Here is a 14,815-nt window from a genome sequence, read left to right as displayed (position 1 = left end):
TGGCAGAAAAGGGTCGACAACAGGCGGGAAAGTGCTGGCTGCCAGATGTGATTCGCAGGATCGAGGTGGAAAGAGCACCAGTGGGGTCCCTTCCCCCGTCCCCTGCTCCCTGACGGGCGGCAATGTCAAGTTGCTGATTGGCTGTGGTCCCTGCTTATTCAGTGTCTGTGCACCCTGGACGCTGCGCTAGAGCAGGGCCCGGCCGCCCGCACCTGGGAGTTCTATCCACTAAAGCTTGCCTTGCTTGCCCTTCCCGGCCCAAGCTCCCGCCACCAAAACGGCTTCGCAGCTTTCGCAGTGTTCCTCAGCTGTCACCTCCATCCATCTCGGCCATCTTGGCCCTCCATCTCCTCATCTCGCCTGATCTCATTCGCTATCTCATGCGAAGTCCTCCGAGGGCTTTTGAGGGGCCGCCTGATCTGGCTTCACGCCTCCGGATCCAATTCTCCCACTGGCCGGTACCTGACTGCTGCACTGCACCTCATGCCTCCACCAGGCCGGACCTGCGACCCGTGAGCAGACCCCAATGTCGAGATGTGTATGCGGAACATTGAGGGGAATCATGTTCGCTTGCACACTCGGTTAGGTTTGTTCCACGTTCATCCGGTGAATCATTGCTGACGCCAAACATGTGTCTTTCGCTGTTTCTAACGGGCTTCTAGAAGACGGCGTCGGAGGCGTCAACGCCACCACTGACGATGTGTCGACAGTATTCGACATTGATGGAACAAATGCGCAAAGGAGGCCATCGCAGCCGCCCACAAACTGTCCATCGACACGGAATCCCCTGCTGCTTCCCCGCCAACAACGACTTACAAGAGAGGAAAATCTTTCAAAATCGAAAGCCCCTCAGCTCCGCGGCTGCGCGGCTACTCCTGGCGCCGCCGGTGCCCACCCCAAAGATCATGAGCGACATCCAGACATCGATAGCGTCGTTTGCCCATCGGAACATCCCAACACGCACCCAAGTAACCAGCGAGTGGGACATCTCCCTCCCATCCAGATCCGGAAGCCGAGCCATCAAGCCCTCCCAAAGAGGTGAACAGAGCCAGACATCGAACCCCGCCGCCCAGCGCTCCCCGGTTGCCGCCGCCAATGGCATCTTCTCGAGATGTGATGAATCTCTCGGATCCCTGTCGTTTGCAAAGACTCGTCCACCAACATCTACCCAGGGCACGATTTCGCCCGCAAAATCGCTCTCAAATCATACGGTCAAATCAACAATCCATGCACCCATCATCGCAAGTCAATGCAATGCAGTCCGCGATTTCTCGTCACCAACCGCCAAGACCATCTCTGCCTTGGAAATCAATCTGCAAAAGCGTAGCAAACAACTCGCCCAACACGGTAGGTGGCTTCCACAACCGCTGCCGCCGGCTAGCAAACATTCAACAACCCCCCTGTCCCTTGCTTGAACCCGTCGTGTCCCGCCCGTCCCGGTCCTGGCCCGGTGTGATGCGCAGCCCCCAGGCCCCATCCCGGCCACCGCCCGCATGTCCATGTCCATCAATCCTTGCGGGGTTTTACCTCTGCTTGCTCACCCGCGCATGTCTCGCGGCCCAGCCATCGCTCTTTTCCCAAGAGTCGGGCACTTGCATATCTGCCCTCTGCTCGATGGCATCGTACGAGCTGCGCGTGTACCTTACCTTACCTCACCTTGCCGTTGCGTAACTTGCCATCTCCCAACGGTGCGCCACCTCAAGGTCGCGGGACTTCTCCCTTCGACTGCAAAAGATGTGTCTCACTGTCGATGCCACCCCCGTACGACCCAGCGGTGTGGGATCTGGGTCGAGTATGCGGAGGACTTGGAGGTAGCATCGCCGACCTGCAACCGTCAGCACTACGCCCAAGAATAGCCAAAACGCCTGGGAATAAACAATGACATTGAATGTACTCCATCAATGATGAAACAGCAAGTCTGACAGGCAGGTGCATGTCTAAATTTGACATGTTTAAGAAGCATAATGATCCTTTTAACTTCGAAAAAGTGCAAATGGCAAAGAACGCGTGAATTCTCTGTGTCTGCACGGCTGCAAGGTACACTTGGATTAGACTGCGTTCAAGGATGACAGCAGTAGACGAAGACGACGGTGGACTAAGACGGTAGACGACGATGGTGGACGACGACGGCAGGGAAAGTAGTCGCTCAAGCCCATCCTCGTTTTGCTTTATATCATTCTATGGCATTACCTCCTGACCACGTCGGACGCGGAAACATCTCCTTGATTACTCTACAGATCCAAGCTCCACGGGCCTTGTACAGAGCTCCTCCGAAACCCCCAGGCCATCACAACAATCTCCTGTCAGGCTCCTTTCCCTTCGGGTGCATGCCATCATAGTAATAGTCACGAGCGGGCTTTCCTCGCGAGCAGAAGCGCTCATGATGCTGATCGCTCTTGCAAAAGCGGCAGCGACGGTCTCTGATAGCACAAATGTGCCCACTCTCCTGGCAAGGCCTGTTGCAGCGCCTGCAGATTTTCCCCCACGGTTTATTGGTCAGGACTGAGAGGTTTCGGTCCCGGTGAAAGTTCGCGTACAGGTTGAACGTGCCATCGCCCTCGGTTCTGCTCTTCTCCCTGTCCAGAGCCTCCATATTAGCAAGCATTATGGCTCCGCCGCGAGCACGGGTCGATGCCACTGCCATGCGATTCCGATCGTTGAGAAAGCCTGAGATGTCTTTGGCGCGGACAGAGTCGAAGATGACGAGATCTGCCTCGGCACTCATCGAGTTGTCGATAGTTCGAACTGTGATCTTGCTCTTGATGATCCCCGAGGATGTCATTCTGGCTATCTCATCGCGATAGGCGTGGAGCTGAGCTGAGTAGGGCGTAAGGATCATAATCTCGGCGAGTTTTCCTGTGGTGCGGAGGTTTGGCAGGCCGTACTGAAATGCGTTGTAGGCAATCCAGAGGGCGCAATTGCGATTGCCAATATTGATGTAGCCTGTACCGTGCTTGATAGACAGGGTGCTGCGGATGTCATACACCAAAGTGTTCGAGAATCCCATGTTGGGGCTCGGGTCCATCATCCAGCGCATAAAACGCTGGTAGATCTGCGCCTTCGGGTCGATTGAGAGAGGGTAGACGATGTGCATCTTGCCGGGGTAGATGTTGTTGTTCGCCCACACAGCAATGTCGCCGCGGTTCCTGCGATTATTGGAAAGATGAGCAAGAACCTGCCCGCACATCTCTGCCCGCTTCAAGATCGACAGGCTGCGCTGTTGTCCAAAGACGCACAGCCATTCCGTGCGACCTCTGGCATGCTCAAAAGCTGTGTTCGTACTGATAGACAAGGGCTTGAACTGGGCGGTGTCGCCCATGGTCAGTACCAAGGCATCGGGGAATGATACCAGAGGAATCCACCACTGGCTTTCTGGGATACGGCCGGCTTCGTCAATGATGGCGAGGGCAGGTTTCCATTCGACAGCTTGGCGTTTGGGAAGTACTACCTGAGCGGTGTCCTTCAGCTGTCCCATGGCGAAGGGCGTTCCGACGAGGACATCGAAGCTGTCGATGGCCGTGACGATAATCTGGCGACAGGCCTTTTGCCAGTCAACATTACCTGGCATCTCCCTCCAGAAATCGGGGAACTTATCGGGGTGCTGCGTGGCTAGGTTGATAGCCTTGGCTGCGACTGAGTCGGGAGAGCGGATCATGTCGAGGTCGCCTTTGGTGTCGCTTGCATGAGAAAGAAAAGAGTTGATGTGATTGGAGACATCATTTCCCCAGTGAGTTGTAGATGTGACCGTGTTGCCATCTCTAGCAAGGCGATGGTCTCCGAGTGCATCAACCATACTGCGGTAGTAGGGTAGGCGACCAACGCGCACATCCTTTCCGCACTTTTCCTTCAAGAAGCGAACAGCATCGTCGCAAAGCTCGTTGCTATGTACCGTCCATACCACCCGTTCTCGTGAAGGGCCTTTGGTAACTGCAGCAGCGATGAGGGCGGCGAAAGTAGTCTTGCCTGACCCGGGACCCCCTGTGTACATGGCGATGCCTCCAGGGACGTTCCGGAGACGACTCAAAAGCTCGCGTTGCGGCTTTTCGTCATCTGGAAAGCGAAGATTCCTGAGTTCGGGGAAGTGTTCGTGGAAGTTGACGCATTTCATGGGATGATATTGCGGCAAAACAGCTGGGTTGAACTGCAGAGCGTAAGACCACCGGACTTCAAGATTGCTGCCTTTTCTAGCGGTCGCCATTGCCGACACTGCCTTCGTCTCCATGTGGGCTGTGGCATCGAACTCGTCGACGACGATACCAAGAACTCTGTGCTCCATCCTTGGGTCCTCGATGGATTGCTCCTCGGCCTTGTCGTCCGTCGTCGTCGTCGTCGCCGTCGTCGTCGTTGTTGTCGTCGTCGTCGCCCATGGGAAGATGACCTTAACCGGAATTGGGCGCCTTCCAGGCTCAATATCATTCTGCTGAGGGACCCAAACCACAAAGTAGGCGTTCTGGTATGAAGATCTCTCCGGCGGCGTGGTTCTCATCGCCTGCCAGGAAGACGAGCTGCTACCACTGAGCTCGACTTCGCTCGGCAGACGGAGCCGCATGTATTTGAGCCTTGCCACCAAGTCCGTAACGAACGCCTGGTTGTCGTGTGACGCACTGGCCGATACAATGTCCTTGGCGTATTGAGTTAACTGGGCGTCGGCATCTCCAGGCAGAACAGTCTCGAGAACGGCTTGGAAGATGTCGGAATTGACCACATCTTGCTGGCCAACGTCGACGAGGCCTGTTCCAGATTCGGACTGAGCTCGACGGTAGCCCCCAACGATATGTTTGCATATAGCCACCGAGTCGTTGCTATCCACGGAGCCCATGGCGCGGATGCGTGTCTGTACGCTCTTCCCAAAGGTGATCCTGCACTCATCTCCAATCTTCGGCAGGGCCGCAGCGGTTTCGGGCGACATCGGGATCACAGCCAGGTACTTCTGAATAGTACCATCGGGCACAAAGCCATACTTCTCTTGCTCGTTCCTCTCCTAGGCGGACGAGTTGTCTGGAAGCAGGGCGCACGGGAGGTCGGTAGTGCGGAAAGGGTTGGCCTGCTCTTTCTGGCAAAGAGCCTCCTCCCTGGACGAGGCCTGAAGGCGCAGGACGTGGCTTCTATTGTCGGGGAAAACGAATGTGGCAGGGATGGGATGCTGGGGCCGGGAGAAGTCGTCGTTGAGCTTTCCACTTTCGTGAAGGTTCTCCAGCGATGACTTTGATGTCTTGAAGAGACAGTCGAGGCCTTGGTCAACCGTCTCACAGCTTTGAGGAGTCGAGTAGTGCTGCGACATGATCTCAACGTACTCTCGAGCGGTGCAGTACATAGCCTCGGGCATGTAGATGTTGATTCTGTCTCTGCCGCCTTGTCGAAAGATACTGAGCTCCGAAATTCGAGTGGCCTCGCTGGCAGCAGTCTCTGATAAAATAACCTTGCCGAGGTCTACTGGGAGAGAGAGATGAAAAGCAGCAGTGCCAAACCAGTCCTCTTGGCCGCAGCGGGGATTGCCTGCCATGGCTGTGACAGGTATGGTGATTCGGGCGACCTTCTGAGAGGGCGTGATCGTTCCGCGATTCTCCACGGCAGTGATGGTGATTCGAAGCTCCGGTGTGATGTATGCGCCGTATACGAAGGTGAAGTCCGTTACAAGACCACCCGCCTGGTTCAGACCGACGCTGTCCCAGCATTCCTTGCTGTACGCCAGGAGCAGAGAGCTTCCCACGCAGATGACGCAAGGTACTTCGCGTCGTCGATATGCGTCGAAGAGAGGACCATGTCTCTTCTCTTGCTGGATGGGAAAGCCAGTCGGCTCCTCATCGTACTCGAAGAACCTAGACATGGTGTGCCTTGCCGAGAGGAACGACAGAAAAGAGGACGGCGGGCGATAGCAGAGACGACGACAACGACGGCAGAAGAGAAGAAGAAGAAGACGACGACGACGATAGCAGAGACGGTGACGGTGGCGGCAAGCGACAGGAGAGAGAAGAAAAGCTGAAGGACGCAGGCAAGAAATATCTTCGCCTAGGAGGCTGATGATCGATGCTGCAGAAGAAGAAGTCCTCGTTGCTGACTCGCTGCGCCCAGGATCCCAGCAAGCGGTGGTGGAGACAACAACGGTGATGGCGGTAGGGGCGAGAGAAAGGTGTTTAGGAAGGAACTGCTGCAGCAGGCGGCAATGAGCTAATCGCGACGGAGTTGCGAAGTGAAGTAGTTGCAAGATAGGTAGCTGCGAGGTGGCGTATCCTCCCCCCACGGTACCTAGGTAGGTGAAAAGAAAGAAGGAACCTTTCAGAGAGTAGCAGGAAAGAAAAGGTCTTTTTGCAGGGACTCCCTCTCCATCGAGCCAGGTTAAGCCTAACCCTAAGGGAACTCATTAGCCCGAGAGGAAAGGTGATGGTTTTCTCGAATGTCAATCAAATGTCGCCAGATCAGGTGTCTTTCCTGTAGACCTTTTCATTGAGTTGTCGTCTGACCTTGTAGTGCGGTCAAACATTTCCCTTGTCGTGTACTCCCAAACTTCAAGCAAGGCAAGACATGCAGGATCTCTTCATGCAACCCCCTAAAGAAACTCATGGTAATAAAAGAGGTATGCCGGTGCCTTCAGTATTGGAGTACCTTCCATTCGGGACCTGCCCATTCATTACTGGAGAACGTAAGTCCAAAGTTCTTTCCGGCTATGCAAGTCACCTGCAGCGCGGAATGCCCGTCGGATGCCCTTGCATGGTGCCATTGTAAGCTTACTTCACCACCCTCGTCAACGTCAGCCTTGCAAGGAGCGAACACCCCCCCACGACTAGGTCGTCTGACCTCCCTTCATGATTGGAACCGGCTCTGTCTTCCATCATCCCGCCTCTAAGCCTCCATTGGAGGGCTGCTAAGCAGGGTCGCATTCCTTACCCGAGGCTGAGTTACGTTGCCTACTCCGTCCCAATCTGGGCAGAACATGGCAAAAGGGAAGTTCTTATGGCTGTCAAGTGACAATTTCTCATGGATAAGCCACCATTTATGTCAGACGTGACCTCTTTCGGTGACGAATACCAGTTTTGGTTGGATTCATGTGAGAATCCTTGAGTTGCCTGAAGCTCTTGGCACATCTATAAGAACGACGCTCAAGTTCATGATGAATGCTATTTTCTCTTGGACATACGATTGGAATATCTATCTTCCATCTTTTCATCGAAGCATCTGCTCAAAATGACAGCATACAACTCTCCTCGCCCCAAGACGATGAAGGGCGTCGTCTGGGAAGGCAAGCCCTACGAGATGGCCGTCAAGCACGACATCCCAGTCCCGCGCATCACCGAGCCGGAGGACGCCATCATCCGCATCACCACCTCCGCCATCTGCGGCAGCGACCTGCATACCTACCATGGCTTCTTTGGCAGCCATGAAGTGCCCTTCGCCATGGGCCACGAGGCTATGGGCATCGTCGAGGAAGTCGGCGATGCCGTCGACAGCTTCAAGGTAGGCGACCGTGTCGTCGTCGGCTTCCCTCAGGACGGGTACGTCCAGACCCAGAACCACCTACAGCTCGAGCTCGTCACCTATGGTTTCGGTCAAGACTTTGGCGGTATAGGAGGTCTGCAGAGTAAGTCTCATCCTCCACTTCAACCCCTTTTCTTTCAAGTAATACTGACACCCATCCCAGCCGAGTACGTCCGCGTCCCGCACGCCGACTCCTCCCTCTTCAAAATCCCCAAGCGCCTCCCGGACAAGGAATGGCTCTTCATCGGCGACATCTTCCCCACCGCCTGGGAAGGCCTCACCTGGTCGGGCTTCCAACCAGGCGACACCGTCGCCGTCTTCGGCGCCGGCCCCGTCGGCCTCATGTGCGCCTACTCCGCCATCATCCGCGGCGCCGCCCTCGTCTACGTCGTCGACCACGTCCCGCAGCGGCTCGCCAAGGCCGCCGGCATCGGCGCCGTGCCCATCAACTTCGCGCGCGGCGGCGCCACCGGGTCCGAGCAGATCCTCGCGCTGCAGCCCGGCGGCGTCAACCGCGCCGTCGACTGCTGCGGGCAGATGGCCGCCGTCAACGCCGAGCTGAAGCCGCAGCAGGACTACGTGCTGCGCGAGGCCGTGAAAGTCACGAGCTTCGGGGGCGGCATTGGCGTGCCGGGGGTGTACGCGTCGCTGGAGAAGAGCGCGGGCGCGCCGAAGGCGGATGAGATGCGCCCCGAGCTGAAGTTCCCATTTGCGGATGCGTGGTTCAAGAGTATTACGATCAAGCTCGGTATTGTGGAGTTGTTGGAGACGGTGCCGGCGTTGGTGAGGCTGATTGAGAATGGCAGGGCGAGGCCGGGGTTTGTGGTTACGAGCGAGGTGGATATTGACGAGGCGCCCAAGATGTACAGCCGGTTTGATAAGAAGCTCGAGACCAAAGTGCTTCTCCGAGGCCCTGGTAAAGAGGGTAGAGATGATTTCGTCTGGGAGGCTGAGCAGCAGAGCAACGGGGTCGTGGTCAATGGTGCTGACCATAGGTATGTACTTGCTCCCTTTTCTGTGGTGTTTGGGGACGGATGCTGACTGCCGAGCAGAATTTCTGGCAAGACCAAGAGAGTGAGACTCCATTGAGTTTCTGCATACTGGACGAACCCATGTCGGCGCATGTAGGCTTTTCCTTGTCACTCTGACATTTCAACGAACTGGTTACTCTTTCTAGGTAGCTTTTGGCAGTGTGAACGGGTGGGGGAGTTCACCGGACTTGGATCGACATCACTCGAACGGACTAGAAACCACGTGTGATGGCAACCTCATTTTCTTTATTTTCATAGTCTTCATACATCTCATCAATAGATTCCTAGCCCCTTAAGAAAACGCAGGCTTCTGGTCGGCGCCGTTGACGCCCGTCAGGTACGACACGCGGTCCTTGCAGTAAAACTCGACAGCAGGCTTTCCCTCGAGACTCGCCTTTCCGTCGTCCAGTCCGCCAGCCTTTGATGACAGATCAGCAACGTGAACTTATACATCGTACGTTGCAGAGGATCCCTTACCTTGATGCAGGTGACGTCCGGCATGAGATCGAGCTCGGTGTACAAACTGGAGCCGCAGCCGGAGCAGAAGAAGTGCCTGTTCTTCTTGCCCGAGTCGCCGGTAATATCGTAGTACTTGGGCTCGCCTGTGGATGATGTCAGTTCCCGCCGCAGCATCATCATGGTGCGGGAGCTCACGTACCCTGGGTGACCTTGAAAGCGGTGCGAGGGACGACGGCGTTGGAGGTGAAGGCGGAACCGCTCCACTGTGACATAAATCAGCACTCTGAAAAGACCCGCGTCGCGACGATGAGGACTCACCTTCTGGCAATCAACACAGTGGCACAGGGCCGTCACCTGTGGCTCTTCTGCAGACTGCATCAGTCGATCCGTTCGCCCGTGGGAAGCCTCGAGGTCCCGGACTCACCACTACTCTCGTACTTCACCGCCTTACACATGCAGCTTCCCTTAAGAACCATTTTCCTTTTCCTTTTCCTTCTCGTAAAGTGTATTCCGTCAGTTCACTCGTCGTCGGTGTCCAATATCAAATGATACGGTGAAAGGAATGTGAGATTGAGCCGGGTCTGTCAGCGAAGGAGGAGAACAAGCGGTTGAGGAAGTCCGATCCCCCATTTATATACACGTTTGAGAGTTTCGGCTAGCGCTGGAGCCGGCAACAAGGAAGCTGATCCCCGTCTTATCATGGGAATTGGCCACTACGCTACGCCGTGCACATTTTCTGCTGCGGGGTTAGGTGATGTAAGTAGTTTGGGTAAGTGAGCATGGGCCCTTTTTTGAGGGGGTGCGTGTGGTGTGTGTTTACCCCGCGGTTGGCGAACGAGAGTGTGTGTTTGGTCTGTTTGATCTCCTTCTCTACGAATCATCATACGGGGCTTACTTGATAAACCGGTGAAGTTGGGGCTGTCAATTGCATGGCGTGATGGATGCTTTTACCGCCGAGAAACATAAAATGTGACAATTCCCAGAATTTTATGGGGTTTGCATTTCTAAGCATGTGTCTGAAGGATTTGAATTGATTCCAGAGAACATGTTGTCTACAAGGCGCGGGTGGCGCCGCTGCAGAAGGATTGATTCCAAAAAGGCTGATTCTGCGCCCCGCCCCCGCTATGCGGCGTGTTGACGTCCGCAGAGCGACGGGACTCCACTCGCGCGAACCGGGTCGGGGAATAAAATGGTCGGCGCCGCGGTTGCTCGGTTATTCCACGGGAGCGGAGGCCTGGATGACACGCTATCTTCAGCTGACATCGTGGGCGGGAATAACGACGTGACAGAAAGAGAAGGGTAAACTGCAGTCGCGACGGACTGAGGCATAGAAGCCGATGGGTGAGTATTGAATTCAATCATGCGTCTGATATCTCAGTAACCTCAGCGATGCAACTTGCGTAGAAGGAAAAGTCTTGCCCGCGCCTGCGCTATCATGAGATCTCCAGCCGCCAGTTCGTAGCGCGTGCATCGAGAGACAGACCAGAAAAGGAGACCAAAATGAAAATGTGAAACAAAAAAGGTGACTGAAAAGAGATTCGAACCCGGAGGTTCCACAGCGTTGGATAGTATGATTAATGTGTTGAGCTAGCATTTGGGCTATACTCGGCATATGCACGGCCACCTCTCCACCCGCTGATGCCTGGTCCGGATCCTAATCTCCCTATATACCTATAGTATTCTAAGGCGGGCGTGAGGTGTGTGTTGCGTACTCACCTTCTGGGTCTGACAAGTCTCGAATCAGCTCTGTGTCCCCCAAAGCAACTGTATTCTTCCGCTGGGTTTCCATCTACAGCTACACTTAGAAAGTTCCGGATGGATTTTTCATGCAATTGTTACCAGCAGTGATTCCGGAGAGAGCCTCGAGAGGCACAAGCCAACGCTGAGCTGAAGGTTGCCTATCTGCGGTGGTTCCAGGTTGGTTCTTTCCTTGCTGGAGGGGTTGGCCAATATGCGGAGATCTTCTCAGCCAGTGCTTCGCGTGGAGCCCTCAGGCCAAGCGTTATTATTGAACAGGATGGCGCAGTGAATTAGGGCGATCAATTTGTCATTAATGTATGTCATTTCGGTGCTCTGCTCTGTGAGCACATAGCCATCGATCGGGTCATACTGTGTCTTGTCATCAGAAGTGAAATAGCCGCCCACCGTGTGGCTTTCAACCTCATGTTAACGATGGTTTCGTTGCCTTTAAGGTCGATGGCGTGTGACTCACACGAGATAGACGTACCAGAGATGACTTCGCAAGGTCTTCCGCCACGGAAAAGCTTGTTTCGGCCACCTGATTAAGGCGCTGCTACTCATTATAACCAAGATATTAAAGCAAGAAATAGTGCTGGACGTTCGTACTTCTATCATCATTCGCTTTGCTATCATCAGAAGAATCGTACTGCAGAAGTCAGCAGGATTATACAAACGTTAAAATAAGTAGGTAAGATGCTCTCATTCTCAAACAAGATCTCACCTAACTACTATTTTAGAAATAAGACAATAACCCCAAACGAAGAACAGAGTTACACGATGTTCAGACTCATCATCAATTCTAGCCTCCCGGCTATGAAGCGCTCCGCGGTTGCCAGCGGCGCTTACCACCGCCCCTTAACCTCTGTGCCCCTTCGCAACCGCTTCTCAACGACCTCTCGCGCTTACTTCTATCCCTGGGTTCCCGGTTCTCATACATACCCCCAGACTGCAGAATGGCACGTTGAGCTATCCAACCAAGATGTCGAGAAGCTCCTCAAGGACTACGATCCTAAGAGGGTGGAAGAGGACTTTATGTGCCGTGCTGAAGGACCCGATGAAATGGGGAATATTGTGTTACATGTGTATCGACGTTACACCCGCGGAGAACAGCTTCGTCTGCAGATTGCGACTCAGGACGGTCGGGCGAGAATTACAGAGATTACGTGGGAGACATTCGGACCGAGTGTCCAGGCTCCAGAATGGAGGGCGAAAAGGTTTGCTATAGAGATATGCAGAGAGATTCTGGGTTGCGACATGAAGGGAGCAAAGTAGAGTATCTCAGTTTCTTCGGGGAGAACGTGGGCTACCATGCCATCAATGGCAGAAATTAATCCAAGCATTTCTAGGCAGGCAACCGCCAAGAAAATGAAACTCCCTTTTGTCATCAAAAATAACTGTCCTCCAGTGCTCTTATCATCTGGTTGTTCATGTACAGCCAGTTGCCAAGTTGCGTGCTCTGCTGATCAACCTCCATGCTGAAGTCGCCGGGCATCGCAAATGAGTTACCGGGAACCCACCCATTGCTCGCAGACGGATCACCGAATGCCCCGCCCATCACGGCTTCGGCGTCGCCAAGCTGTGAAAATGGCGTATGTGCCACCCCCTGCGAGCTCGAGTCCGGCGTCGGCATCAAATTCGCCTGGGACAAGGACGGCGGCATCATCAGAGACGCCGCAGTACTTCCCCAGCCATCGATGCTGTTGTCTTCAACCTGTCGCGAATCGTTTGTCTTCAACTTGATGTAACTACACGCCACGTCGTACAAGACCTTGAACAGCCGGATCTCCTTCTTGACGCCTGTCGAGAAGTCATCGGTCAACAACTGCTGTAGAGAGCCGATGAGACCACCGAGACGATCGAGGTCTGCTTCGTTGCATGTCTCGATGACATGGCAGAAGAGGACTGTGAATGGGACGAATGGTGATTGCAGGAGAGCCCTGGAGTAATTAGATGGGGCTTGTTGGGTTGCGCAAAGAATGAGGGTTGATCATACCAGTTGACGTATGTTTCGAGGAAGTCTTCGTCAAGTTTGTGAATAATAGACATGCATTTTTCGTGTTCTTCGAGGGCTTGGCGGGCGCTGGCTATGCACTCCTTACCAAAGACGGTACCCTCGCCCGGCTCGGCAGGAATGGCTCGGTATATCAGGCAGAACAAAGACAGATGCGTGACCCTTGTGGTGCAAATAAAGGCTTCGAAAAACAAGTCTCCGACCGCGTCCTTCATTGCTTGCATGTAGCGCAGCTAAGACCAAGTTAGTCTACGTGTCACATAATGTCTGGGAAGACATCCGATGGCAAAGACGGCGTATCAACCTGAATGGATTCCGCTCACCTCATCTGGGGATGTTTTGCTCGTAAAGCCCTCGAGGACCGAGGCAAGCCTTCGTGCCTGTGCGGTCCTGACTGCTTGAGGTTGTATCAACGCGGCGGGACTGTAGATTTGATCGTAGACCATGCCTTGAATTCTTGCCAGTTCTGTCCATTTCTGCAGCTGGCCAAAGATGGCCGTATCTGCCCTTGGATTTGGTGCAAGAGAAGGAACGGTCACATCAGAGTCGCGAATGGTAGATGATCGGCCCAGTCGAAGGGAGAGACCCTTCTCATGCATGTAGATCATCCAGAACAGCTTGAGCTTCTCTCGTTTGGTCTCCGCATCGTCGTTAGCCATGGCAACTATGCTGTGCATACCTAGAGTCTGGCTCATGTGCGATGCAGTGGCGATGAAGTTCCATGCGGCGGACGGCTTGCAGGAGTCGAGGCAGTACATGGCCTGCCGTGGTCATCAGTAATGGTTCTTTCAGTGGGCATGAGTACATACAGCCAACATCATAGCGCACGTGGTGTCCATCGTTGATGGCAGATGGAACGGCAGACTTGAGAGTACGGTTTCGAGATTCGCGCGGCAAGTAGTTGCCTGCTCTGCGTAGTCCGACTTCTTAGCCGGATTGGCAATCACGTTTTTGCATTCGAGAAATAGCCAGTACAAGCCTCCGTTGACGATGATGAGGTCTGCGTGGGTCACCTCCCCTGGGGAATAAACCTTGAGGAAGTAGTCGGTGAACGATGAGACGGAGTTTGCTTCGTGATTCCAAAAGAACTTGACGCGAGGGTGTTCTGTACGGCAATCAGTACGCAACGCGATGCCAAAGTGCGATCGGTAGGTTCTATACCTTTGGCCATTCTGAGGCAGGTGAAAGCCGTTTCCACCGGAGGCATGGGCAGGTCTCGAAGTGTGGTGCCCGGCTCAAGCGTTCTGGCATGAGGATAGAGGTACTCGGGCTCTTGCTCCCGCTTTTGATTCCCAATTGTGCGACTGAGGGTATCCAAGACAGAGGCCATCTCTCCTGTCACGTCGGCAGAGGGCTTGCTGCTGACAGCATCGCGGAGGAACTTGTTAGCGAAAGCGGCTTGCGCCGAAAGAGATGATTCTCCCTCATATTCCAATTTTGGTGTCAGGATCTTGCTCGTGTTGCCGCTTGATGGTGATGGGGCGGCTAAGGTTTCTGCTGGAGTACCGCGAGATGCTGGTGTTGCTGGCGAAGAGCGATAGGGAAGGGTTGACGAGGTGGAGGGCTGGGAGTTGCTATCGATATTGCCCAAGGCATGGCCAAACTCCTCAAGCTTTTTGGCGATATAGTCGATTTTTCGTTCACTTGGTAATTGATCAGATGCATGGCTGGTATGCGAACATGCTGCACCACTTACTACACCTCTGAAATGAAGACGCGCTGTCGCCGTTCCTTGGGTTTCTGCCTCTCAGGATAGGTACAGGGAACGTCAATGCGGATGCAGTACGAGCACGGTTGTCGGCGATTGCATTTCACCAGTTGAGCCGTCAGTTCAGCGAACGGCTTCTGAAACGACGAGCAGAACACACCTTACGACGACGGCAGCGATCGCACTGGACAAGGCACGTCAGTATCATGCGCGCCAGCTACCAAACACCCAGTGCCAATTTACAGAGATTTTGGACAGCGGAAGCTCATCATCGTCTTCGTGGTCCTCGAGAGAATCCATCGGATCATGGGCGCTGCTGCCGGTTCCCGGCTCGGTTTCCATCCTTTCAGCAAGACCCAATGCCCTGGAACTGGGAGAATGATTGGACCAACA

At 54.4% G+C, this 14,815-nt stretch overlaps 6 protein-coding genes across 6 annotated transcripts; 2 read left to right on the top strand and 4 right to left on the bottom strand.

Annotated features, from left to right (window-relative positions):
• Positions 1-2,287: 2,287 nt before the first annotated feature.
• upf1-1 (Regulator of nonsense transcripts 1) lies at positions 2,288-4,909 on the bottom strand (the record flags this gene model as incomplete). The annotated part of the gene is made up of 1 exon (XM_032021714.1): positions 2,288-4,909. The coding sequence occupies one exon, from the start codon at positions 4,907-4,909 to the stop codon at positions 2,288-2,290; it is 2,622 nt and encodes an 873-aa protein (XP_031892768.1).
• Positions 4,910-4,981: 72 nt separating this feature from the next.
• On the bottom strand, positions 4,982-5,827 carry CGGC5_v010773 (uncharacterized protein; the record flags this gene model as incomplete). The annotated part of the gene is made up of 1 exon (XM_032021725.1): positions 4,982-5,827. The coding sequence occupies one exon, from the start codon at positions 5,825-5,827 to the stop codon at positions 4,982-4,984; it is 846 nt and encodes a 281-aa protein (XP_031892769.1).
• Positions 5,828-7,182: 1,355 nt separating this feature from the next.
• Positions 7,183-8,562, top strand: fdh-0 (S-(hydroxymethyl)glutathione dehydrogenase; the record flags this gene model as incomplete). Its single annotated transcript, XM_032021737.1, has 3 exons — positions 7,183-7,576; positions 7,637-8,468; positions 8,526-8,562. 3 exons carry the CDS (start codon positions 7,183-7,185, stop codon positions 8,560-8,562), a joined length of 1,263 nt encoding a protein of 420 aa, XP_031892762.1.
• A 234-nt stretch (positions 8,563-8,796) lies between these two features.
• Positions 8,797-9,439, bottom strand: CGGC5_v010771 (uncharacterized protein; the record flags this gene model as incomplete). Its single annotated transcript, XM_032021748.1, has 5 exons — positions 8,797-8,922; positions 8,982-9,106; positions 9,163-9,226; positions 9,282-9,328; positions 9,388-9,439. The coding sequence occupies 5 exons, from the start codon at positions 9,437-9,439 to the stop codon at positions 8,797-8,799; spliced, it is 414 nt and encodes a 137-aa protein (XP_031892763.1).
• Positions 9,440-11,480: 2,041 nt separating this feature from the next.
• Positions 11,481-11,975, top strand: CGGC5_v010770 (uncharacterized protein; the record flags this gene model as incomplete). Its single annotated transcript, XM_032021759.2, has 1 exon — positions 11,481-11,975. One exon carries the CDS (start codon positions 11,481-11,483, stop codon positions 11,973-11,975), a length of 495 nt encoding a protein of 164 aa, XP_031892764.1.
• Positions 11,976-12,087: 112 nt separating this feature from the next.
• Positions 12,088-14,764, bottom strand: CGGC5_v010769 (putative transcriptional regulatory protein; the record flags this gene model as incomplete). Its single annotated transcript, XM_032021771.1, has 8 exons — positions 12,088-12,640; positions 12,697-12,947; positions 13,038-13,475; positions 13,524-13,819; positions 13,876-14,357; positions 14,411-14,433; positions 14,583-14,606; positions 14,666-14,764. 8 exons carry the CDS (start codon positions 14,762-14,764, stop codon positions 12,088-12,090), a joined length of 2,166 nt encoding a protein of 721 aa, XP_031892765.1.
• Positions 14,765-14,815: the final 51 nt, after the last annotated feature.

The sequence above is a fragment of the Colletotrichum fructicola genome (genome assembly GCF_000319635.2).
Source record: "Colletotrichum fructicola Nara gc5 chromosome Unknown KSG_Nara_v1_contig06, whole genome shotgun sequence".
Classification (NCBI taxonomy): Eukaryota; Fungi; Ascomycota; class Sordariomycetes; order Glomerellales; family Glomerellaceae; genus Colletotrichum; species Colletotrichum fructicola.
The sequence above is the reverse complement of the archived record's forward strand: the minus strand, read 5'-3'. Positions and strand labels throughout refer to the sequence as shown.